We start from the raw sequence: 25571 nt of genomic DNA on the forward strand, positions 1-25571 counted from the left end.
AAAATCTAACATGAGCATTGACACTATGAAATAACAAAACCTGAATAAGGTGTCTTACATAGCAAATGGGCCAGGTGAGCTTAAATCTAACATGAGCATTGACACTATGAAATAACAATACCTGAATAAGGTGTATGATTTCTTCATTATGAAGACACTATAAAATAACAATACCTGAATAAGGTGTATGATTTCTTCATCATGAAGACACTATAAAATAACAATACCTGAATAAGGTGTATGATTTCTTCATTATGAAGACACTATAAAATAACAATACCTGAATAAGGTGTATGATTTCTTCATTATGAAGACACTATAAAATAACAATACCTGAATAAGGTGTATGATTTCTTCATCATGAAGACACTATAAAATAACAATACCTGAATAAGGTGTATGATTTCTTCATCATGAAGATGTTGATCTTGGTATTCTTCTAAAAATTCTTTGAATTCCTTAAGGCTAAGACAGCGATTCTGTGTGCTCTCCACTCCCGCACAGTTCGGTCCTATACTTGCTACAGCAATGGCATCACAGATCTTATGTCTCTGTATGTTATCTTGTGACAACTCATAGGAACTGTTTCTTGTTATCACACCTATAATATCATATAGTTTTTAATTTATATTTCAATACTGCATTGTTGGAAATTAAATATCTAAAAGTATATCATGTATATGTACATGTATTGTAAAGATAATCAAAAGAGTTGATTTATGTCTCATTCTTTCAAAGCAGTTTTAATATTTTTAACAGTAGTGTAAAGTTTCCTAACTTGCTCATATTTGAGTTAGTCTGTGACATGTGAAAACATTAATACAAACTGAGTGTGAAAGTTCTGTATCACTTGGACGACAAATCTATAAAATCAAAAGAGAGCTTTATTTCAAGTCAATTTAACTATACCATACAATTTACATGTTAACTTTATAAAGTATACTCTATCTTTTTTATGAAGTGTGTATGGCAGACAGACATATAAGTAGACAAACAAATGTGTAAACAGATGGATGGACATACAGACAGCACCCATACTATTTAAAGAATTGTCAAAGACAGGTTTATAAAAACTAAAGTGTGTTTTTGTTAGATGTTCAGAGAATATTTAGAGAAAATATTACAACAACAGAAACTATAAATAAACTTACAGTAATCACCAGGGGGTGGAGCATATCCTGGCGGTCTAACAGCAGGTGGATCTTTTCCGCTAGGTTTACACGACAAAGCAAATTCTTCAAACAAATCTTTCAAATCTCTCCGACATCTTAAACTAAAAGCTTTAAACAAATCAACAAAATCCAGGAATGTCAGCTGTATGGAATGTGTTATTGAGCTTGTTTTGTTCTCCATTGAATGAATTCCAAGAGACATGCGTCTTCGCTTGTTACGATAACAATTTGTAAAACTGAATGTGAGACTACGTGGCCTTTCACCATTATCGTTTTTCAATAGTTTATCCAGGTTTTGGTCACTAGCTGCGAGAGACTTGGGTATACCGGTATCGAATGATTTAGACATCCCTGAGTGTTTGTCATTTATTGCACTACTGCCTGCTAGTTTTGGACTAGATTCCTACAATTTAAAGAAAAACATTTTCATAGAAAGACGTCTTGATATGATTTGCATCACATAACATTGGAATATATGAGAAGTACAATTAAGAATTGAATGCTTCTTTTTGTAAATTTATTGGGGTGTAAAAGCGTTGACCGAAGTACATTTTTTATGAAGCGAGGAAGCGCTTCATTCTAAAAATGTGCGCACGGTCAACGCTTTTACAACCCTATAAAGTTACAAAAAGAAGCATTCAATACTTATAATTACATTTTTTAGCTATGATCATGAAAACACGAATTTTATATATTTTTTTTATTTAATTCACCTGTGCACTTTATTGTTGGACCACGTGTTATCATGAATGAAAAGTTGTATTGAGCAATGCAACTGCTTACGGAATAACACGTGATGTGCAGTTAGCCAATCAGAATAAAGTATTATAATGAAACATACATTTAATGTAATTATAAAGTGATAAAACTGGCAAATGATCAGAACTGCAATCTCGGTGCTCTTTATAATTCAAATATTATAGTGAGAATCATCAATGTAATATTTATAAAATATGTTATAATCTGATGACTAAATTAAAATATGGTATCTACAGCTTTTACTGAAAAATAGCTTATCTTATCTAACCCTATTACACCTTCTATAGGTTTCTGGTATGTGTACAGTATTTAAAACTTAATCATCCAAGCTGCACTATTCAACCTTACGTTTTGTTGAATCTCATATCAGATTAAAAATGAAATAAAATAGTTTACAAAAATTCTAAAGGTCTTAACATTATTTTCGCTGTTAGGTTACTGTCTCATCAATATTACTTTGTATGAATAAGAATACAATTACTTTCTTATTAATTAGGTCAGTTGCTTCACATTAAATTATTATTGTTTATCAAAAATGCACTTAGAGTGCAAGAAGTAAAATATTTACCTTAGAGGTTGTAATGTATCCACTGGACCTTCTTGAGCCTTGACCATCTAATTCTACACTCTAAATAGGAACATACATTTTATGTGATTTAGGTATCTTACTTTTTAAATGCATACTCAAATATTTCAGGATGTAACACTTATTTTGAATGAAAAATGAACAATTGTGTAATTGAAATTGAATGTTTTAATAATCTGTCATAAATATATGTGCATACTTCACAGTATTCAAAATAAAAGTATGATTAGACTGCTCTTTGATCCCTTGCAGCATTTGTAAATTTAAAATGATTATAAATCAATCAAATAACATTTTTCAGGTGTTCATATATTAAGGACAATAAGAGTGTCATACACAAAGATGCTGATGTGGTTACAATAAAGGCTGTAGTTCATATCTGTCTTGACCAAATAATATTTGAAAAACAATTTCAACCATACCAACATAAAAGCTGCATTGATATATTTTTTGGTTCAAAATATACAATCATGACAATAAAATCTTAAGACTATAAGTTTATGCCATCTCATGATTTCAGAATTAAATAGCTTCAAGTATTTAGCTGACTTTCATATTGTTGGGTTGCTGTCTTAATGAGGTATAACCTACATTTCCTTAGATTAACATTTACCTTAGATGATGAAAAACTACTGTTTTTCTTCTTAAATGGTCCAACATTGGGTGTCCACTTGGAAGAAGATGGTGTGAGATCTTGTGAGCCAGAAGTGGTCTGGGGTCTAGCTGACCAGTGACGACCTCCAAATACCTGAAAGTACAAAATATAATATACACTACAGCATCGGAACATAACAAAATCAAAAGAGAGATTTAAGTGAGGATTTCTTTTTTTATGACTTCCATACAACATGTACAATAAATAAACTTCCAGAAATGAATCTGTTAAAATGTAAATGCCTTCATACACAGAAAATATACTACCAAAAGTCACTGAATATTCAAACTGTGAAAGATTTGGGTTATTGAACCTATAAAATCTCTATAATTGTATGCAAAGTGGGAGTTATAGGAGAGGATTAATTTTTTTTTTTATTTCCTTTAAAAAGTACCTTTCTAGAAATGAATCTTGATTTCCATCCAACACAGAGAAGGCACAACCAAAAGTCATTCAAAGTGCCGATAGTGAATGTATTAGTTTAAAAAAAAAAAAAAGACATTTATTGATCTCTCTCTGTAACTCCGTTATGAAAGGGTTTATAAAATTTAATTCAATAATTTGAAATATATATTAACAGTGACCTACTTTTGATCAAATTAGCAATGACCTACTTTGAATTACACCAAAGAAGGACACGCAACAATGACACCTCCCATTAAAATTATCAGCAAACTTGGCTTTTTGGTCATGTGATTTAAAAAGCTAACCCATGTGTGCATAAGATTAGGCTTAAAAAAAGTGTAGATCATTTTGAAGTAATTTACAAATAATTTCACTATAAAATACAATATACAAATGTATTAAACTTACTCATTTTGAGAAATCATACACATTTGCATAACCATCCAATATAAAAACCTCAAAAACTTCTTTACAGATCAAAGTCTTTTCAAAAGATGCTATAGAATCTTACACTTGTATATATATACACATGTTACAATTATCCTACGTAAAATGGAATACTTGTAAAACTTTAAGTATGTCATTCTGTAGGTTGATATTGCTTTTTCTACCATAAATCTTATAAACATTTCATAATCAAAGAGTTAGGATAAAAAATGTTAAAACTTTTCCATGACAACAAGTACAAGGAATACAAATTAGGCCAATGAAATGTGAGGTTGGTTTGACAGGACTTTTTATTTTTAACGGGATTGAATTTCATTTTTAAGAAAGAAAACAAATATTTAGTCAAAATACACAAAATATTTAGTTAATTTTATTATTTACATACAAATGAGCAATTGAAATTTCTGTATTTCTCGAGGTAGAATAATCCTTTTCCTGACCTGTTGATTATTTTTATCTAATTCTTTGAAAAATTGGTCAAATTTCAATTGTGATCATGTCAAATCTTGCTTTCCTCTGAATTTCCTGAATTTTACCATATCAATTTAAATTATATGTTATCATGATTATGTAAACAGGTAATTTTCTTAATTAATGCAACTTGTCCATAACTATGTGTAGATATAATTGTTTGCCAAAAGAGATGATTTTGAGCTAAATTTTCTCTCAATTTTCAATATTTGTAAAATATTTCAACAAGCTTAAATAATAATTAGTTTTTTTCTTAAATCTTTTTACGAGGAAAGCAATATGCTGATAAACAAAACATTTGTTTCTTATGGCCTTGCACTGTTTAGGTAGTTCAACCATAATTGATAAAATTCATATAAACAAAAAAGAAAATGACAGCACGACAGGAAATGAAAAGTGAGAAACCATTTAATTCCCAGCATTCCATTTCTAGATCTATATTGATCATGTTCATTTAGCATGATTACGTCAAGACTATCATACTTTTCCATTTCAATGGAAGAAACCTTAAAAAAAGAGGAAAAATTTCACACGTGTCCGTGTCACAACATTACTTTTATATCAAACTTTTCCATTTCAATAGAAGAAACCTTAAAAAAAGAGGAAGAATTTCACATATGTCCGTGTCGCAACATTACTTTTATCATTGTTTATTTTTAGACAAAAAAATTAGACCACCAAATTCAATTTTAAAGAACGTAAAAAAAATATAAAAAAGTTACCATTTAATAAATGATTGTTTTTTAGGATACACAAATTTGAATTGTACTTTCTATTCTACAAAAAAACAATGAAATATATTGTGAATTTTCAAAGCAATAAAATACACTTAAGATATATATCAATAGACTATCAAACAGGAGTAAGGGCTGATTTTGGCCTCAAATTTGAGATTCATCTATCGAAAGATTTTGGACAGTTTTTAAAGACTTAAGTGTCTATATCAATTGATTCAATAAGTTTATGTGAAAAATTTTAACTGATTTAGTCATGAAAACGCTCTGATTCAAGCTTAAATATGAAAAACCTATCAAATATATGCCAAAAAAGTCACTTTTCAGATGGTTTTTGTCAAAAATTAAAGTGGCCGCATCCATGTTCATTCTCAACCTTTATATATGTTATGTATTATCATCAAATACAACTTACATTACAATATTATAAATGAACAGGAATGGGGACACTTTCATTTAAGACGGAAACCTTCTAAAATTTAACTAAAATTTTGAAGATTTCAGTAATTTAGCATGACTTAATGATGCTAATACCTGATATATGTGCATTGTATTGTCAAAAACAGCCCATATTTATGTAGCAGAAGCATTCTACTTTCCAGTAAATAGCTAAAAGATTACATTTTCACAATTTTGTAAAACTGCTATATTTTGGGGCCAAAAAGGGGTCTAACTAAACCTACTCCTTTAAATAAGAATTTTGTAACTTTTTGTTGTTTCAAGGCTATACACTTTTACAGAAAATCCATAACCTTTTCCCTAGTAAACTTATATTTGAAAATTCATACTTAATCAGTAGATGGTTACTACATGCAGTAGTACAAATGATTTCCCTAAAATGAGATTCTGAATGTAGAAATTAGTTGAAAACAATTACAAATTTGGACCAAATCAAGCACACCTTATAGTGTAAGCTTAACTTTAGTGACTCAGGACAAAACTTTTGGGATTGTAAATATTGTGAAGGACTTTTTGTGAACAAGAAAGGGTTTCATAGCATGGACAAACAAGTTGCTGATCTATGTTCAAAATGTTATGAAAATTTGGATAATGCGTTGTAAGTGAATTTTCGGGAAAAAATGACATGATTTGCCACAAAATCACCATTTTTAATTAAATACAATGAAACAATAGATATTATTGCTTTGAATTACTTATTTATTTGGTATATGTACAAATTGCATATTTTTTAATAAGCGTCTCTGCTGTTTTGTTATGATTGTACTTGAAATTTGAATAATTAAAACAGCCTACCAAATCCCCATTTCCATTAAGCATGTTATTTATAAATGCACAGAAATAATTGATATTATTGTTATGAACAACATTTCCATTTTGTAAATGTACAAAATTGCACGTCTCTCCTATTAATATCTCTGCTTTTTGATATAATTGAAATTTAAAATTTCTTAATTAAAACAGCATACAAAATCACCATGATACAATAAATGCAATCAAACCTTAGAAGGTTTTGCTTTGAACAACATTTCCATTTGGTATATGTACAAAATTGCACGTCTCTTCTATTAAGTATCTCTACTGTTTGTTGTTATTGTACTTGAAAATTTCTTAATTAATACAGCCTACTAAATCATTGTTTCCATTAAACATTTTATGATATAATTGTAGTTTACAAAGGACATTTCAAAAACCACTTTTCAGATTCCAAACATGGTGCATTCAAGAACCACAAATGAATTATCAACAACAGCGTTTGTTTTAGTGTTGTCAACGGTTAACCGGTGAACCGAACGACCGAATATCGAATACCAAAAACGGTAACCGGTTAACCGGACTTTTTTCAATTTCTATAGATTTGATATAAATTTGTTTTGAAAATCAAATCATTAAATAGTTATGTTTTATTTAAAAATTGTCGTCGTGGTAATTAGTTTGACAGATCAATTGTCCAGTATATTGATTGCTATTGTTAATCCTAAAAACATAAAATTAATTAGAGTTTGGGGCAGGATCTTTAAGAAACATAATTTGTAAACATGTTTTTTTTAACAGTAACTTTAAATCAGTAATGAGATTTGATTTGACTAATTACTTCATTATTTCCTTTTCGATCTAACATTGTGCAAACCTACATTTAAATGTGCAACCTCCGTAGTGCAAGGGTTAGTCTTACTTTAAATTCAAAAATTGTGAAATGCAAACCAATGTGAATGTACTCAATGTATACGTGAAAGTACGAGTAACATGCTTAAAGAAAAAAGCAAACACAGTGAAGAAACAGGTCGTACAGCATGTACAATGACCATTAGTTATTAATTTCTGTGTCATTTTAGTCTCTTGTGAAGAATTGTCTCATTGGTAATCATACCACATCTTCTTTTTTATAATTAATCATTTCAAATTGAAACACACCCCATTATTTTCGGAGACAACAAGAGAAAAGGAAAGAATAATCGGTTTCAGACATATGACATATTCAATTCTACGAGATTCATATTTTTTTTTTTTTTTTTTAATCTGAAGTTTGTACAAACGCTATATATAGTTGATACGGTGTATTTGATTTTAAAGGTCAAACTTCGCCAGGAATCCTCACAGACAAGCCTTATAATGCTAAAGGAAAAACCTTCAATTCTAAAATCGTATTTATGACTGTGATGAAAGGATGTCAAATTGACACTCATACGACATCTTATATCTATGTGCAGGGTTCTGTTGATAAGGCTTTCAAACATCAACTTAAATTACCGTTAACCGGTTAATCGGTCGAACGATTATCCGAGTAACCAGTTAGGCAAAAGTGTACGATTTGACAACACTAGTTTGTTTATATGATTAGTACCTCTCTAGAAATATCTATTTAATCATGCATGTAAAAATATATTACCACTCACAACAATGTATCCATGATGTGAAAAACGAGTCCATTAATGCATCTTCACCTTTAAGATTTGATTTGATTTGATTTTTGGTGCTTTAACACCACTTTTAAGCACTGCTTTTGGGCCATTTCTTGGGCGCAAGTTTTAATTGGTGGAAGAAGCCAGAGTGCCTGAGAAAACCACTGACCTTCGTAAGGAAAAATGACAATCCTAGTCAATTAAGATAGGAGTCCAGTACATCTGCACAAGCACGGTTTAAACTCACAACCTCAGTGTTGACTGGCTAGTGATTACAGTAGCAACTAACTTAGACCAATCAGCCACTGAGGCCTCTTCATCTTTAAGATAGCAAATCTCTAAATAAATTACCTTGATAGCCTCTGCAGGTGTTGGTCCCAGACATTTCTCATTCTCATAAAACAATTGTAAATACTGAACTTTCAAACATTGTACACGTTTATCTGTCTGCCATGAAAGTCTTCTGGCTGCTCTGACTAAACGTACTAATCCTGAGTACCACATTCTACAAGTGAATTTGGGAATAACAAAGTAAATTTTACGATTTTCAGAGTAACTGGCACCATATAGAATTGATATGACATTTTTCTGAGAATCTAAATTTTCCATGCTATGTCTTTTCATAATGATTCCAAGATCATTCATAGTTAAGTCATTTTTCCTTGAAACTTCTTTGACTAGACGTAAATCTATAAAACCCTCTTCCAAAGTCTCGTAAACATCTTCGCCACCAGAATACCTCATACATAAAACCTGTGTTGAACTAGAATCAGATTCACCTTTTAAAGCAAAGTCTGGATATGTTGAAGAGCTTGCACTGAGAGAACTCCATGACTGTTTTCTCCAAGTCAAGGTCGAATTGTCAATTTCCAGTTTGAGGTAGCACATGCATGACCTATTACTGTCTTCCTCCACTCTTACTACTGTTGTTCCGTGGTGTAAGCTCTGTAACGTTTGAGAGTCTATTTTAGCCATTTTTCTTGTTATTAACATGAATTCATGGTCTGCCGAAATTTCCTTGATTGGCTGATAAGAATCAAGGTCAAGGTCATAATCACTTTCACAATCATTATCATATTCCCCAAATGCCTCCATACTGTAAATAGTTTGAAATTGTAAAATTATAATACATGAAAATTTAACAGCAAATGCAAATATCCATACTCCTTCAAAACTGAAATGTTACATTTTGACCAAGGGTTTTCAAATTTCATACTTACATTTCTTAAATTTAATCTATACCAGAATATGTATGAAGTATTTGCCACTTGAAATTACGAAAGCAACAATTTGTCAATACAAAAATTCAATCTTGTGGCTTATGAATACTTTTAAAATGTCACGGGTTAGTTCGCTACATCAGATCTATTTACATACTGCAAAATGAAGATATATCCAAAACCAAAAGTTTTTTTCCTTAAGGATGATTTCATTTGCATACCCTTTCTTTCATTGAAGATGGTTTGTTTTTTATCATATGATTTGTGTCCCCTTATCAAACATTGACATAGCCTTCTTCAAATGAATAAACAACAATGTGTAACCTAAATTTATACCTGACAGATTCAATAAAATTCTATGTGTAGTTGTTTATTTCCAATTCTACCCTTGCATTGGTTTTTATCATATCTATAAACTCATGGTGGTACCCAACACTTTCACTAAAATTAATTTGGCTTGTTTAATTTTCATAAAATTTTGTCAAAGTATTTACTTTGACCCTTTAATAAAAATATAAAAATTTCAAAAATTTTGAACCAACCGTTTTGTCAAAAAAAATGACACTGGTTATATAGCAGTTTGACAAACACCAATTTTGATCATTGCATACCTGTCAACCTGTGACGATGAAAATGCAGGTCATGACCTGCATTGAAGAATCAAATCTCAGGTCATAACGCGTACGAACTTCTTCGAGCTGAATTTTAGTATTTATGGTACATTTTCTTATAATATATATCAAAGATACCAAAACATCAATGCATGTCATTTTAAATCCTATTAATTATTATTTCATTGCACTTTTAAAGATTTTTATAAATTTGTGTAACAGTCTTATGTTCTTTACTTTTTGTAATCATGAAATACTAGAATTTAATTTTCAGTTTTCAAATGTAATTTTAAAATGTTTGAGTGTACTGGCAATGTAGCCTTAAAACATTCCATCATCAAATTGAGAAGGAAATTATACTATGATAAAATATAGTAATACAGTTAAAGGAAATATAAATGTAAAAAATAATTTTCAACTTTTTAAAAAAAATTGTATAAAGGTATAAAAATAATGAAAAGTTATTTTTCAATATGTATTTGAATTTTATATTTTCATGATTTAATCTTTTCCACCCATAAAACGTAAATATAAGGAATAATTTTGAATGGTGACAAATAAGGGGAAGTAACTCTTAGTTGAAATATGTTTGTAAAACAACAGGGCAATTTATTTACGACCTAAAGCTAAGGTAATTGGTGTCAATTAATAGTGTGTTTGACACCAAAGCTGTCAAGTGAAGCCATGCACTTAATGGGTCACTTAATTTGACAGTTTACATAGCTAGATAAACTTCCTGTTCATGGATGAATTACGAATTTGCCGGTATTTCAAAGGAATATTACTTATGAAATCAATCTCAAGGCTAAGAAATACGGGTGATATCGGGTCATTTTCGGAATTCACGGGTTATTTCAATGACCCGGCGGGTGTTCCGGGTGATCCCTCAGAATTGTGAAAATCTCGGGTCACACCCGCAGAATACGGGTCAGTTGACAGGTATGCATTGAGAAGCTTAATATTCCATTTACATCACAACGTAATTAAAAAGTTCAGCTGACTTTACAGAGTTATCTCCCTGTAGTGTTAGGTACCACCTTATGTGATCATTTATGAGTTTTTACCAATAATTCAATATTCTCAGTGATTATCTCCCTTATGTAGAACAATAAATACCTGATGCTATCTAGCCATCCCTCTTATCTCTTTGGTGTCTGGCATTTTTAAGAACCCTTAATCTTTTGATCATTTATTCTATTGAGGCTGATAGCTTTGCTGTCAAGCAGAAATCATATTTTTTTATTGAACATTTTTTAACAAAAATTTTCAGAACTCTGAACCATTTTTGGGAGAAGCTGTTAGCCATTAGTGAAATTAAAACTAACACTGAATTATTGTGCGAGAAAAAAATTAAAGTAGGTCCAAGTGCTATCCCTTATAAATTTATATTTAATGATTACCTCTGGCAGTCTTCTTCTCGTCTCCGCTGACCATGGCTATGAAATAAAGCTATATCACTTAAAACAATATGAGCTTGTTTTAGCTTATCCATATTCAGTAGACCTCCAACTCCAATTCTTGTCATGAATCTATCTTCCCCATTGTAGTCAGATATAAACTGTTAAAAAACAAATGATAATATCATTGTACATGTAAATATTGATGGAAGTTGACCGTCTAGCAGACAATCTGAAGAAGTGTGGGTTATACGGGTACATCAATGAAACTAAGCTTCTGACCTCTGCCAGAGATTGGATTTTCAAGATTCATTGTACAAGCTTATTAGATAAAAGCATAATGACTGCCCAACAGAGCAGGAGCCTCAAATATCAGTTTTTGGTCCTTTTTTGTTTGTTTACAGAACTTCAAATTTTTAATAAGCTTTGGATTTTTAAATATTTTGGCCTTGAGCATCACTGAAAAGGCATTGATTGTCAAAATGTGAATCAGGTGCTGAAAAAATAGGACTGTTTATGTAACTGTCTCATTGGCATTCATACTACTCTTCATATTTTTATATAAAAGGAAAAAAGAGTAATATGCAAGTTCATTTTTCATGAAAAAAATTAAATGAACATAAAATTGATATGTAGGTCAACAAGTTGTATCATACCTCTAGGGACTGGTTTTCTTCAGCAGGCAACACAATCACACTTGGAAGTGTAATAAACAATGCACGTAAATCTCTCAAAAATCCTCCGAAAAAAGGTACAACTTTGCATTCTGGGATATCAAGAGATCTACTGAGAGCTTCTTTGTATTCATTGGTCATTTGTCTGGTCAACAAAGCAGAGACTAAGAAATGAAGAGTAGACAAGTCTTCTTCGGGTATAGACAACCAAAAGGGCCTCAGTTTTTCTGATCTGAAATAAAATGTAAAAATCAAAAACTTGTCTCACTGCCTGAGGTTACAGAATATAGAATCAGCATTAAATATAATGATTGTATAGCAATATCGCATTGATTTTGATAAATGTATTTCTCTAATTCTTAGCCGATTTATAATTTTCCTGACCTGTTGATTATTTTTATTTAATCAACGTGTGGTTCGTTTGATTTCAGATATTTATTGGTCGAAATTCGATTATGACGTCAAATTTTCTTGCTTTTCTTCTGAATTTCCTACTGTGACATCATAAAAAAAAAGGTGACCATGCCTGATGACGTCACATAAAAGGAACACATCTTTTCAGAAGAAGGAATAAGTTTGCCTGCATACTGCATAAAAATCATTAGAGAAACTGATTCTACCACCAAATCTCGTGTAATACGATATTTCTCCACTCTCAACAGTTGAATTTTAACTATTTAAAATTTAACTGTCTGGAGTGGATAAATATCGTATCACACTTGATGCAGTGGTAGAATCTATATTTATCCACTCAACACATTTTCGAGGTGAATCATGTGAGGCTTAATAGTATCAAGTATTCAATTCAGAATAACAAAATTACAAGTCAAAGTACCAGACACATAAAAGTTTAAGTTTTCAATACTGCCTGTTAAATGCATGTGTCTTAATCGTGTTTATAGATTGGATTCTTCTCCAATTGTTCACTGAATATTCATCATTGAGATTTGCATAGGCCCCTATTTCCCTTAGACTTCAGGTCAACATTTTGAAAACTTACTTGAGTCCGGCCACAATTTCCATGGTTGTGTTAAAGTTACCAATACACCAACAATAGAAGGCAAGTCTGAGGATACATGACAAAATAGCTTTTCTGTTCTCAAATGTAGGTTGGGTAATGATCAGTTGTGTGACCCAGGAACTAACCTAAAATAAACAATTATGAATTATTTTATGTTTTAATGATGAAGTAGCATTGAATGGATACTTTCAATTTGTTTAGCATGCCTCTTATTTTTCTTTGCTGGCAGTTGGCCGTTCCACATAAATTTTGTCTCAGTTGAACTTTTTAATGTCCATGAGGAGCAGGATGAGCACCAGAGATCCTCCCTTGTTTGTGGTGGCGTTCCTGTTGCTCAGTCTTTGTTTTTTTGTTGTTGTTGTGTTTTATGTATTGTTGTAGTTTTTCGTTTTTTGCAATAGCAAATGTCAGTTTGTTTTTGATTTATGAGTCTAAATTCCACTTGGATATCTCTTGCTTCTCTTTTAAATGCACTTGATATGACAGTAAAACAGTGAATATCAACACAACCAAGATGTAAACTACGTCTTCTAGGACTCCCATTATGAGTGAAACCCAACATAAAATAAAACTCAAAATTATGTATTATTATCTGACCTCATTAAATCTCTGTATGAGATCTTCAACACTGGAGTTCTTCCTGTTCACAACTGATCCTCGTGTCAGGTCAGTAGTAACCTGTCGTATGTAGTGTGATGGTAAAATACTGTTAAACAATCCATGTTCAACATTTGTTAACATGATAGCAACTTCTTCTGGGAAGTGTAGCCTCTTTCTGAGATGTTCTAATTCCTTGGAGTACCGAGATCCTCCATGGATGGCTGGTCGTAAAAGTGAAGGTTTACAATGAAAATCTGAAACAAAAACAATATTCTACTTTTATTGATTTTATGGCAACTCATCTTAAATTTCATTTATTTTGTTGGGGTACCAGTTTTTTTACATTGAGGAAAATGTATCCATATTCTGCATACAAGCCTATAGAAAATTTATATTTTGATGCACATTAAAATTTGTGGTACACATATACCAATGAATCCATGAAAATTTGTATCTCACCAATAATAATACATGAAGGATTTTCTAGGTAACAAGCCTGTTGGATGGATGGATAACAGAAAATTTGTTCCATGGAGTATCAATAAAAGTAAGACAGGCCCGTTCAATATTTTCCTTGATAATGGTCAAGTCAATATTACTATATCATGTATATAATAACAGAAAATACAACTTTCTGAATGAATGGTAATGTGACACAAAATGAAGACCAAACTATTGACAGAAATGTATCAAATTCAATGCAATTAATCTTATTGTCAGTTTCTAGTATGGATTTAAGGATGAAAGAAACATGTTTTAGGTGACCAGAATTGGTTTATTTATGAATCATTGTCTAACAATTTTACAAAGCTAGCTACTAACATACATGTAGAGCATATGACACATGTTTTACGTTTTTTTCTTTAAACATATTCAAACAATGTTAGAAACATTGGCAAAAGATGGAAGAAATCCAAGAGGCAAAAACAAACAATGATTACACCAAAGCATTGCAAAGAAAACTTAACATGAGCAACATATATATCCCAAAAACCAAAGGTGAAACAGGGTGCCTTGGAAAGATAAACAGTTATTGTATACATATGACTGTTTTTCATTTAAAAATCTTAGGATAAATAAAAAACAAAGAAAGAAGGGTCCATCTATGGTAAGTAAAAATGTGTCTGTATTAAGGTTAAACGCTATGACACATCCACTCTGTTATAGTTCAGGGCAGCATCAAGTGGTTTACATTTACAAAATTAGTGAAATGATAGTCTTTATTTTACCATTATTAACCTTTGCAATTGTACAGTACTTTCCTAGTTTGTGAATGTGTTTGTGTGTTAAGGGGTGGTAGCTAAAAGACATTTATCTTCACTTAAATATCTGTTATTAGATGAAAAGCAGCAATATCTATATTTCCAGAAGCTATAAGTATTAAATCATTTCATTTTTCTATTTTCATTGCCCACTTTGACTCTTTTTCCTAATTTTTTACTGTTGAACCAGACTGTGCATAAGAGTTGTTCTGAACAACTTGACTTTGCAATTTCCAAAAACAACAAACTCTTTCAAGAGGAATCATGACACATATATTTACTTACATTTTGCAACATTTTTTTTAAAAAGATTTATTAAACATTAAATCATAATTTTAAAATGTAAATTGGCTTTATTTAAAGTTAAAGTCACGTAGGTAAATAAATATTGTAAAAAAAACTTCAGTTTTATATGTGTTTGAACAAGAAAGTATGTGAAAACCAAAACAAAAGTGTGAAGATAAGCTATACAATTTAATATCATAATACAAATATGTACAATATGATATCATAAAATATTCAAACACACTTGTGCCCTAGTCAAGTGGTTACAATCCTATTAGCTTTTATGATCTCTTTACTTCTCAAGTACAATAAATAAATGTTTTAACTCTAAGAACTTAATTAAGACATTAAGATTCCTATTGTGGACAAGACTCTTTATAAATCTTTGTTGACTGATTGAACACTACAGATTTATCTCTAAAGGTCAAAACTGAAAATTTTTGTTGTTTTATCTTATTTTAACTTTACTGAATGGTAATGAAGTGGTTTTAAAGAAATTTGACTCTATTTCAGATTTTATGAATCATATGGGTTAAAAGTGTATGTCCATGATGACAGATGTTGAACCTTGTGATGTTGCATCAGGACATTTCTTTTTCTTATTCATATCAATTTTGATGTTATTTTACACCCCCTGAATTCTTATTCTAGCACTTCTTTGTTCTGCCAAAAATTGGATTTTTTTTTAGATCAGATCTCTGTTGTTTTTACAGCCTTTTCCATTCGGTGTGTAGGTAAAGGTAATATCTCTTGTTAGCTTGCTTGCTAGCTGAACCGTGAAGTCATTATTAGGTAAGGTATACTACCCTTCTTTTGAAGTAGCCTAGTCCTACAGACAGATAGACTGGTTATTTGTCGGACTAGTCTACTTCTAAAGGAGGGTCATTTACCTCACAAAATAATGACTTCACAGTTTAACTAGCAAGTAAGCTAACACCTTATCACTTTTGCCTAAACTCTCAATGGAATCGCTGTAAATCTCTTCCTGAAGAAGACTAAACAAGTATCTATTGTTTATGAGGATTTCTCAGCAAACTCACTGTTCCCTTTGGTTGATTTCAATGCTGTGAATTCATTCAAGTCTGCAGCATCAATTTCCTTGGTTCAATAATAAATTTCTTTTTCTTCTGTAGATTCTAATTACTTAGCATTTGTTTTCTTTGATATGGAATAATTATAGCAAAAACACTTTTGCAGTTATAATACAGCTTCTATCTAAGACCTAAATAATTCCTGAAAAACTATAACTCTTGGTTGACATTGTCCAGTGAATTCATTTAAACTAACCAACCCTTTTTTATAGGACTTACCAAAGTCAAAACTATCTCTACGTAAAGTCCCATTATTAAGATATCTACCATCCATGTCTAAGGCATCCCATAATACGGCTGTCACAGACTTCAGATTTTCTAGTGAGGACATAGTAAGATTCCATGGCTTACTTCCCCTGAATTCTAAGTCCAGTCCATCATGATACTTTCCACTGCCTGGATTAAAATCTTGTAACTCTTTAATACTATGAGACTTGGCCAAAATTTTGGATTTGTTGTCAAGAAGGACAACTCTGTCAGTGCCAACCCCAAACATTCTTGTAATCTGTAATATTGAAACTTTTGTTTTGTTATTCATATCATTACAGAGAAACAAATGAATGTTTTCTTTGTTTAAAGGAAACTTGCAACTGATTTATAATTTACAGAAATTTAAATTTTCCAATAAATACAAACAGTCCCCATGCAAATATGTATTGAAGACAAAATTCAAAGATTTAAATACTGCCACTGGGGTTTGAAGAAGGTCTTTTGCAAGATTTAAAATACTTTTTGAACTTTGAACTTTGAAATCAAGACGCATTTTCATATATCCTCCTTTCTGTTACAAACTTACATAAAGAATATTTACTTAACCCAATTCATTTCCAAAGCACATGTTCCTTAAAATCTAATCTTTCTGTCATCAAATCCTAAATTATGAATGTGAATGAGGTCATTTTAAAAAGACTATACCTTAAAATCTTGTATCATATCAGGCCTTTTTGAAAACCATTTTCAAATCAAAGTTACCTTTTTCTGAGCATTTCCTCTGAGTAATTCTTTGACTTGGTAAAGTTTACAGCCATGAGCAGGTAAATTTTTACATATCTTTATATAGTGCTGTTTTAACTTGATTTCACTATCATAATGAGGTGTGTGCCATAACTTCTTCTGTTTTTCCTGCAAAAAAAACCAAAACACTACGTATGTAAGAAAGGGTTCTGACAATTAGTATCTGAGGAATTGGGTTAGGAGGTGTCAATGAGTTACAAGAGGAAACCAGGTGCTCTGCAGGGTGCAGCTTTATACAACCACAGAGGTTGAACCCTGAACAGTTGGGGCAAGTTGGACACAACATTCAAGCTTGATACAGCTTTGAATCTGGATTGTGATTAAATAGTTGACACAGCATAGGTTTCTGACATAGAATGAATGCGGTCTAATGAACTTTTTTTTTTTTTTTGGTTTTGAGCAATACACTTTGGTGTTGAATATTAATCCCTTCAAAAAAAATATTTGAAGAAATTTTCTTTTTAATTTCTGAAATTTGAAATGAGAAAAAATGAAACCCATTTTTTTCACATCCCCCTTTCCCTTATTCCAAAAATAATCTCAATTCAAATTTCTAATGGAGTAAGCAACAATAACTACTCATTTAAATACATCATAAAATATTAAAATATAAAATGACATACAATCATGCTTAAAATTAATATTAATTAATAGCAACTTCTAAAAATAAATTTACAGTTAATCATCTTAAGACAATCATTATTTCTTAATACATGTACATAATTTCAAGCAGTGCATTGAAGGTAATCAAACATATATATAACAGTAATAAAAGTGTATTCTTGGATTACTTCGTTTTTAAATTGTTTAAATAGTCCTTTGACTGGAAAAACCCTTGTTTTTCCCCCTTTTTTGCCCCTTATTGCTAAATGATTTCAGCCATGCGTATAAGCATCTCTTTTCAGTATGGAAACTTGTGGTATAATTTTAGAGAGATTTATACACTTAAACATAAGTTATTGACTGGTAACTAAAAAAATGCTTATTTGGACCCCTTTTTTGGACCCTTATTCCTAAACCTTTGGGACCATAACACCCAAAATCCATCCCAAGCTTCCTTTTATGGTATTGAACCTTCTTATTAGAATTATTTCATAGAGATCTATTCACTTAAACTAAAGTTATTGTCCGGACACCAAACCTGTCTTCTGACAACAACGACGACACAGACGACCACATAGACAACATCATACCAAAAAAATTTGGTTGGTCGTATAAAAAGAGGTCATAGTGTGAGGGCTTCCAAATTTGCTTTTTTCTTGGTTTTTTTTTTTTAAATCTTTTTCAATTTTACAATATTAGACAAAAGCTGTATTTGAAGGGGATATCTGATTTCCAATGTAAACCTCTCTATGGTCATTTCAAAAGCTTCTGTAGTCATTTGAATGTTTATGACCAGGTACAAAAAGATTGGTGATTCAGATTAGATTGGCGACTTATATGCTCTGATCCATCTTAACAACCAAAAACTAACATAGTATTCTGTCCTTGCCTTAACTAAGCATTTTATAAAATCATTTTCATAGATAACTATATTGTTATTCACAACAAAACTAAAATGTGATCTAAATACAGGTAGTACTCCAATATTTTCAAGCACTAACTTATCAAAATGTACTGTGATTTTGAATTGATATCTATCTTATAACTAAACAGTATCTTTCAAAAGACATTTTAAGATAGTTGGTATTTTCTCTTTTGAACAGTATATATAAAGTCATCATAGAAAAATCATTTACATCCTTTAACACTGACCCCAAAAAATACACATGGTTGTGCTACACAAATAAGTAATTTAGCAAATAAGATATGTTTAAACTCAACTTGAGAAAAGCATTACGGAAAACACTGTTGTAGTTTCAGGGACAGACAAAAAGTAGGGGAATTATAAAAATCACAGATAATATCTTATACTTTCAAAGAATAGATGAAAAAAGTATATATTAACAAAAGGCCTTTAATATAGCATATTTATACAAGACAGATAAGTTTCATCTGAAAAGGACTATCATCAATAAAATATTTATTTACACCTAACTCACAGCTACATTTTAAATCTTTCTTACAGAACTTTAATATGAAGAACAGCAATAAAATGTTGAAGGATGTATGGTTGCATATAATTGCCTACGACTTCACTTCATTTGAACTTTGGTGGATAGTTGTTTAATTGATAATCATACCACATCTTCTTATTATTATAATAATGGTATTTGTCATTTATGGAACTTGTGTTTATGGCAGATCTTTGAAAGTCTCTGATAAATTTATTCAAAAAATTTTTGAAGTTGTGCCTATTTATAGAGCTTTACATATATTGAAGATACTTGTCATTTGATGAAGACTATGTTTACCGAGATGTCATTTGGTGTTTACTTTGTGTCATATTGATGTACATGCCACATCTCCCTTTCCTCTTTAATGTGTACTTACATAATGGAATGCATAATTAAAGTCCATTTTCAGTAATTAACCTCTGACCATATCAGTTAACAAGTTCAAGATTTTTTTCAAATAACTTGGTCAGTTACTAGTTTTATCACAAGTTTGCTTGGATTAAACAGAATGATAACTAAAATTTTGTTTATTTTATAGGTAAATTTTCACATTGACAATTGAAGAGAAATTTAAAAGATATTGATCTGAAATCTCCTAAAAAATAAAAGTTTAAAAATCTAAATGCATCATACATACTCTCTAATTTGCCTTGTGCTTTAAAAAAATCTCTTACACATCATTTTCCATTTGCAGAAAACCTATATTTTCCATTATGCATATGAAAATATGAAAGTGTTCAACAGGTTAACATTTGAATTTATTATACCTCAATTATTATTTTCTATATAAAATAAGTAAACAATATTTTCACTATTTTACAAATTGCAAGTGTCAAACAATTTAACCAGTCAATAATTTCCAACTATTTGACCTCCGTGAAACTGTTTGGTCGCAAGCATCTTATATTTCAGGAAATTTCAAATGCAGCTATGGGTTTGGATATTTTGTTAAAAATACAGCTGGAGTAACAACGTCACGTTTAATCTATTCACTGTGCTTAAACGGCTGTGGGTAACTTAAGTTACCCACAGCCCAAGATGGCAGACTCTAAACTTGTTGATATTTAATTCATACAAAATGTACCTTTTGCGACGTTTTTCATGCAGAATGTAAATATTTAGAGGATTATTGAATAAAGAAATGACTAACAATTACCATAAATTTGTTAATATAGAGTTCACTAAAGCGCAAGGTCAACTTTAAAAAATGCATAAGATGTCCGTAACCTTTTTATCGAAACTAAGCATACTGTCCGTAACTTTATTTTTAGATGTGGGTAACTTTTGATTTAAATTTTTTTAAGAATTATAATTTCAACAATTAGAAGACAATTAACATCATATTTGTAACCTTCGCGGCCGTTTATACTACTCATTCACCACCAAATGCGATTTTATTAACGCATCATACTTACACCACAGAAGTTCTATGTGGGGTTTGTGGTACTCCATCCTGGTTATGGTTTGAACTTTTATTTACTGATGTGCGTCTTATCGACATTTTTTCGCTTGTCAGACCAAGGCTTTTCCATACTCTTTAATCTTTTGAGTTTAATTATATGTTTGCGGTTTACCTTCACCTCTGTTTCTTTCTATGTGTATTTTGATGAATACTCTTTGACGCGGCTCGGTATTTATACATCCCACCAGTTAGTTATAGTGTTATGATTTTTTGAATATGTTTCCTAGTATGTTTTTTTTTTCTCTCTTTGTATGTTATCAGGGGTTGTTAGACTATTAAATTACCCTGTTGTCCTACGTAGTTATTTATATTTTTATATACTATGTCGAATTGTTACACTATGTTGACTGCTCTTTTCCTTTTATTGTCACTGACTTTTACCTATTGTGTCTTTTAGTTTTATTCAGTTTAATGAGATTTAATGCAACTTGCATACAAATGAAATATGCAGCTAGCTGTAAAACTAGGTTTATTCATTTATACAAAATGTCCTTTTTTTTTTAAAAGTTTTCCCATTTACTGTAAATCTTGGCCAGGGTGCAGCAATATCACCGTGTGCAACGTCCCGGTGTGTCCAGATTGACACCCCTTTTATTTTACTGTCAATGCTGATGGGATTTGTTTTTGTGGGGATGAGAGAAAAGTGTTTTTGGCTTTTTCAAAAAGACGGAAAAAGTTTGTGCACTTGAGTCTCGTATAGTCTATCCACTGCATGCCTGGGCAATTTGGGTTTCACTCCAAAATCTCGGATTCACGCTATCCTTGTCGTTGCTGGCAGAAAATCAGTAAGTGTATACATGGTACATGTATGTGTAAAAAATACTTGTGTAGTCTACTTGTTCAAAAATAAAAACGAACAATGATGTTTCAACAGTTTATCTGCTATGATCGGAAACAACCCTCCGAACTAGGCGATTCGGGTACCCCGACGTTATACAAAATGAGACCTGAGTTTTGCGGATTTATCGTGATTTTTTTCATATTTTCCCAATTTTGTCTTCGATCCATACAATGAATTATATCATACTAGACATCTACTTTGTTTTGTGAATATGTATTCGATGCAATCTCTTTCATCAGTTTAAACATTACATCCGCGTATGTTGATTCTTTGAAAGTTACGGACATCTCTATTGGTATGATGAAAAAAGTTACGGACAAGTTGTTTTGAAGTTACGGACAGCATAAGTGTTTTTTAAAATCGTGCTGTGATCGTTTATTTTGTAGAATTTAATCACCTTTCCAGTTGAGGGGTTTCCCTAAACGATAAATTCAACTTTTAAATTCAGTTGTTTAATTGATGCATTCGTGGTATTGTTATTCTATAGAAGAAAAGTATCTAACCGACGCAAGGCGGCTCCATCTTGGGCTGTGGGTAACTTAAGTTACCCACAGCTGTTTAAGCACAGTGCTATTGTACCTAGGGTTGACGTCAGTGCGAGACGTAGCTTTAGAATTCAGAATACCCCGGTATATATATATGAAATAAACATGAAACAGTAGGGTTGTGTTTCTGTATTTTATATTACGATAGGTGGCTTAGCCTCAACATCTATTGTCTGTTGTCTTTTTCAATATAATAAATCCCTTACTGACTGGATATTTGTTGAAAAGTAAGTTTATTGTCCCCTCGGACACAACTATTGCCCTCAGCTATTCATCAGGGCAATAGTTGTACCTCAGAGACAATAAACTTACTATTCCCCTTATACCCAGTTAATAAGTATAAAATATGTATAGGAGAATAAGAAATTTTAGGACCATAAGGAAAAGTCTCTGATAACTCTAGCAAATAAATTTTGGTACTGATGTTTCATGTAAAAAATAGAAGTTCCTTCAGTTATTCAAATTATATGAACCTCATATGAAATTCATGTTTGAATGTAAAAGGAGTACAGATGTACTTTGCTAAAACTCATATTGAAAGGTCAAGGATCTAATATTCATGTAACGATGTACCAATGAATCAGGCATATATACTTTTATTTTAATTCACATATATAAGAAAAATACATCAAATTTAAACATAATTATATTGATGAGAATCTTGTCTGGCTTGCAATAAAAAATATTTAATACATGAATAAGACTTTTCTCATTTTTATGAGTTTTACTATACCATTTATAAGATCAATATGGTTTGCTTTCAACATATATTTCTAACATTTTTATACGGAAAATGGTTTGAAACATGACAGTGAATATAGGAACTAAATTTCTTTCATTTTTTTTCTTTTTCTCTTTTATGTATAATCTGTTTTAAATCTATTGTAAACTATACTTTAATTGGGAGAATAAAAATATTGTATTGTATTGTATTGTATTATAGAATTGTTAATATATAAGTGTATAGATTTGTTTTGTTTTAAAGATATTCAGGAAGTAAAATTAACATAGATTCATTAACAACAATCAATTCTATCCTTGAACAACTTAATCTATTTATGTTTAACATTATATACATGTGGTTAAAATCTTAATGTCATACATTATAATGACCTTACATAATTATTAAGAATAAGAACAGTAATGTTTGGTCATTTTTTTTCCCAATGCAATAAGGAAATAACAATGTGAAATTGGAGTCATTTTTAAATAAGATTTCTGTTATTTAACCAAAATACAAGAAAAAAAATGTGTACAGGTAGTAGTTGTTGCCAGCTTTATATTGCTAGAGTTAAATACAAAAAAAAACTCTTATTGCCACCAGCCCAGCACCATCAATGGCTTGTATTAAAGGTTTGTGAAAGATACCAGGATTAAAATTTTGTACACCAGTAGCAATATTATTATTAAAAGACTAATCTATGACACTTGAGAAAAAATGTTAAAAAAGGCCAAATAAAGTATGAAGTTGAAGAACAACTAGGATCTAAAAGTTTTACAGATTAATGCATTCATGATTCTGAGCCACATGATAAGGCGTTACCAATTTATTTTTTACACACATTTTGTCGGTGATTTTAAATGTTTAGCTTTTGAGTGTCAATATCTATAATTACCTGTATTAGCCATCCTATCTTTTTGGAGGATACTAAGTCTGGAGGAAGGTACTTGGTCAGATCAATTTCACCGTTAGAATCCACCTCATTGTCGCTAATGCAGGTCAATTGTCGGATGATTCTACCTTTACTTCTCCGAGTACTTGTTATTCTGCTGGCACATTTGCTACGTATAAGTTCCTTCCTACGACGTAGATTTTCTTGTGGGTCGTTAATTCTGAATTGTAATTTCTGATGAATTTCTTTAATGTTTGCTTGTGCATCATTTTCGGGCCATGCTTCTTCAATATGTAGCTGAATACTGGCTAAAGTAGCTGCTTCCTCTTTGGTACATGGAAGCTCTCCACTCACAACCAATTTCTGAAGCTGAAAAGAACAAAAAAATTGAATTTAAAATAAATTAAACTGTTAAATAGATAGTCTCTTTATGTTTTTCAAGTTTATGTCTTTCAATCTGCTTGTGACTCTTTCATCTTTGCTAGCAAATGGTAGTTATCCAGACCCTGTAATACCCATGTATAAAATATTGGTAAACCAAGAGAGTTCACATTTCAAACAATCAAAAATGAATGATAATTAGTTCAAAGAAACGAAATTTTTTAAAGTTACATAATAGTTTTCCATCTGCTTCTTCAGATCTACTGAAAAATCAGCTGAATTTGATAGCCTGAAATTGCTACTCCAAAAATCACTGAAACTCACTGCTTTGAAGTATATACTGAATAATCTTGATAATTAACCTTATTATATATAGAAGTCTAATATTCTCCACATTCAGCAGGAAATAGTGATAGTGCTTTGAATTTCAGGCTGCAAACGTAACAGTGCTCCTTACATACCAAGTTTTATGACTTTTTGAAATCAACAAAACATATATACTGTAGATTCATTATTATTCGTTGGATACAAATTTTCTTGGGTTTAGTTGGTACAGGTGAACCCCGAATTCAAATGTTCAACAAATTACATATTTAATATAGTATAATAATACTAAGGCTAAATTGTTTGCAGAGACTGGAAAATCCACGAAATCGAATATCCACCATAATGCAATCCTCAATCCACAAAAATTGATACCCACAAAAATAAATGAATCCACAGTATTTAAAAGATTAATTTCTTCAAATCTAATATATCTGAAACAATGAGAATTAACAAACCAAGTAGCAAAATCAAAATGGAAGATTCTACCTGTATAATCAAAAACATTCAGATCATTAATAAACCGAGGTAATTGACAGCAAAGAAACAATAAAAACCAATCAGAAGTTGAAGAAAAACCTACAATACCATGGCAAAAACAAAATGAATTCTCATTTGTATCAATTTTTTCTTTGTAGGTCAAAATCAATTAACCACTTATTTGTTTTAAACAGAAACATTTTAAATAAGTGACTAAAAAAATAGATCTCATGAGTATGGTTCAAGTAGCAAATAAAATCAATTGCTATAAATGAGGCTGTACAAAAGCAAGCTATCTGATTTGTTTGTTATTTGTCCCTGTTTGAATGTTGGTTTTTTCTTTCATTATTCTCATTTATGAAACACAAAATGGGAAAATGAATAGCAGATTCCTAAACTACACTACAAAGAGAAAAAGTGATATAAGTTTGGCTGAGATGTGATAGGTAGTTTATGATGATCGAGATGTAATATAAAGATGGAGATCAGATACACAGACAAGATGAATAGTACTAGCATCAAACTTTTGAAATTTGTGTTTCATCATCTGTCGTATAATTTATTACACAGAGACTGATTTCTTTTGACATGCAATGCACCACA

At 30.9% G+C, this 25571-nt stretch overlaps 1 protein-coding gene across 2 annotated transcripts in view; it reads right to left on the bottom strand.

Annotated features, from left to right (window-relative positions):
- The window catches only part of LOC139520423 (1-phosphatidylinositol 4,5-bisphosphate phosphodiesterase epsilon-1-like), a 153828-nt gene that overhangs the window by 19938 nt on the left and 108319 nt on the right, over positions 1–25571 (bottom strand). For both annotated transcript variants that reach the window (XM_071313018.1, XM_071313020.1), the window contains 12 exons: positions 23787–24152; positions 17224–17373; positions 16471–16756; positions 13611–13867; positions 12993–13138; positions 11975–12224; positions 11322–11479; positions 8442–9186; positions 3131–3265; positions 2500–2559; positions 1152–1575; positions 387–601 (listed from right to left, as the gene is read on the bottom strand). In XM_071313018.1, coding sequence (XP_071169119.1) covers positions 387–601; positions 1152–1575; positions 2500–2559; positions 3131–3265; positions 8442–9186; positions 11322–11479; positions 11975–12224; positions 12993–13138; positions 13611–13867; positions 16471–16756; positions 17224–17373; positions 23787–24152 — 3192 coding nt within the window. The remainder of the gene's footprint in view (positions 1–386; positions 602–1151; positions 1576–2499; positions 2560–3130; positions 3266–8441; positions 9187–11321; positions 11480–11974; positions 12225–12992; positions 13139–13610; positions 13868–16470; positions 16757–17223; positions 17374–23786; positions 24153–25571) is intronic.

The sequence above is a fragment of the Mytilus edulis genome, chromosome 4, assembly GCF_963676685.1.
Source record: "Mytilus edulis chromosome 4, xbMytEdul2.2, whole genome shotgun sequence".
NCBI classification, from domain to species: Eukaryota; Metazoa; Mollusca; class Bivalvia; order Mytilida; family Mytilidae; genus Mytilus; species Mytilus edulis.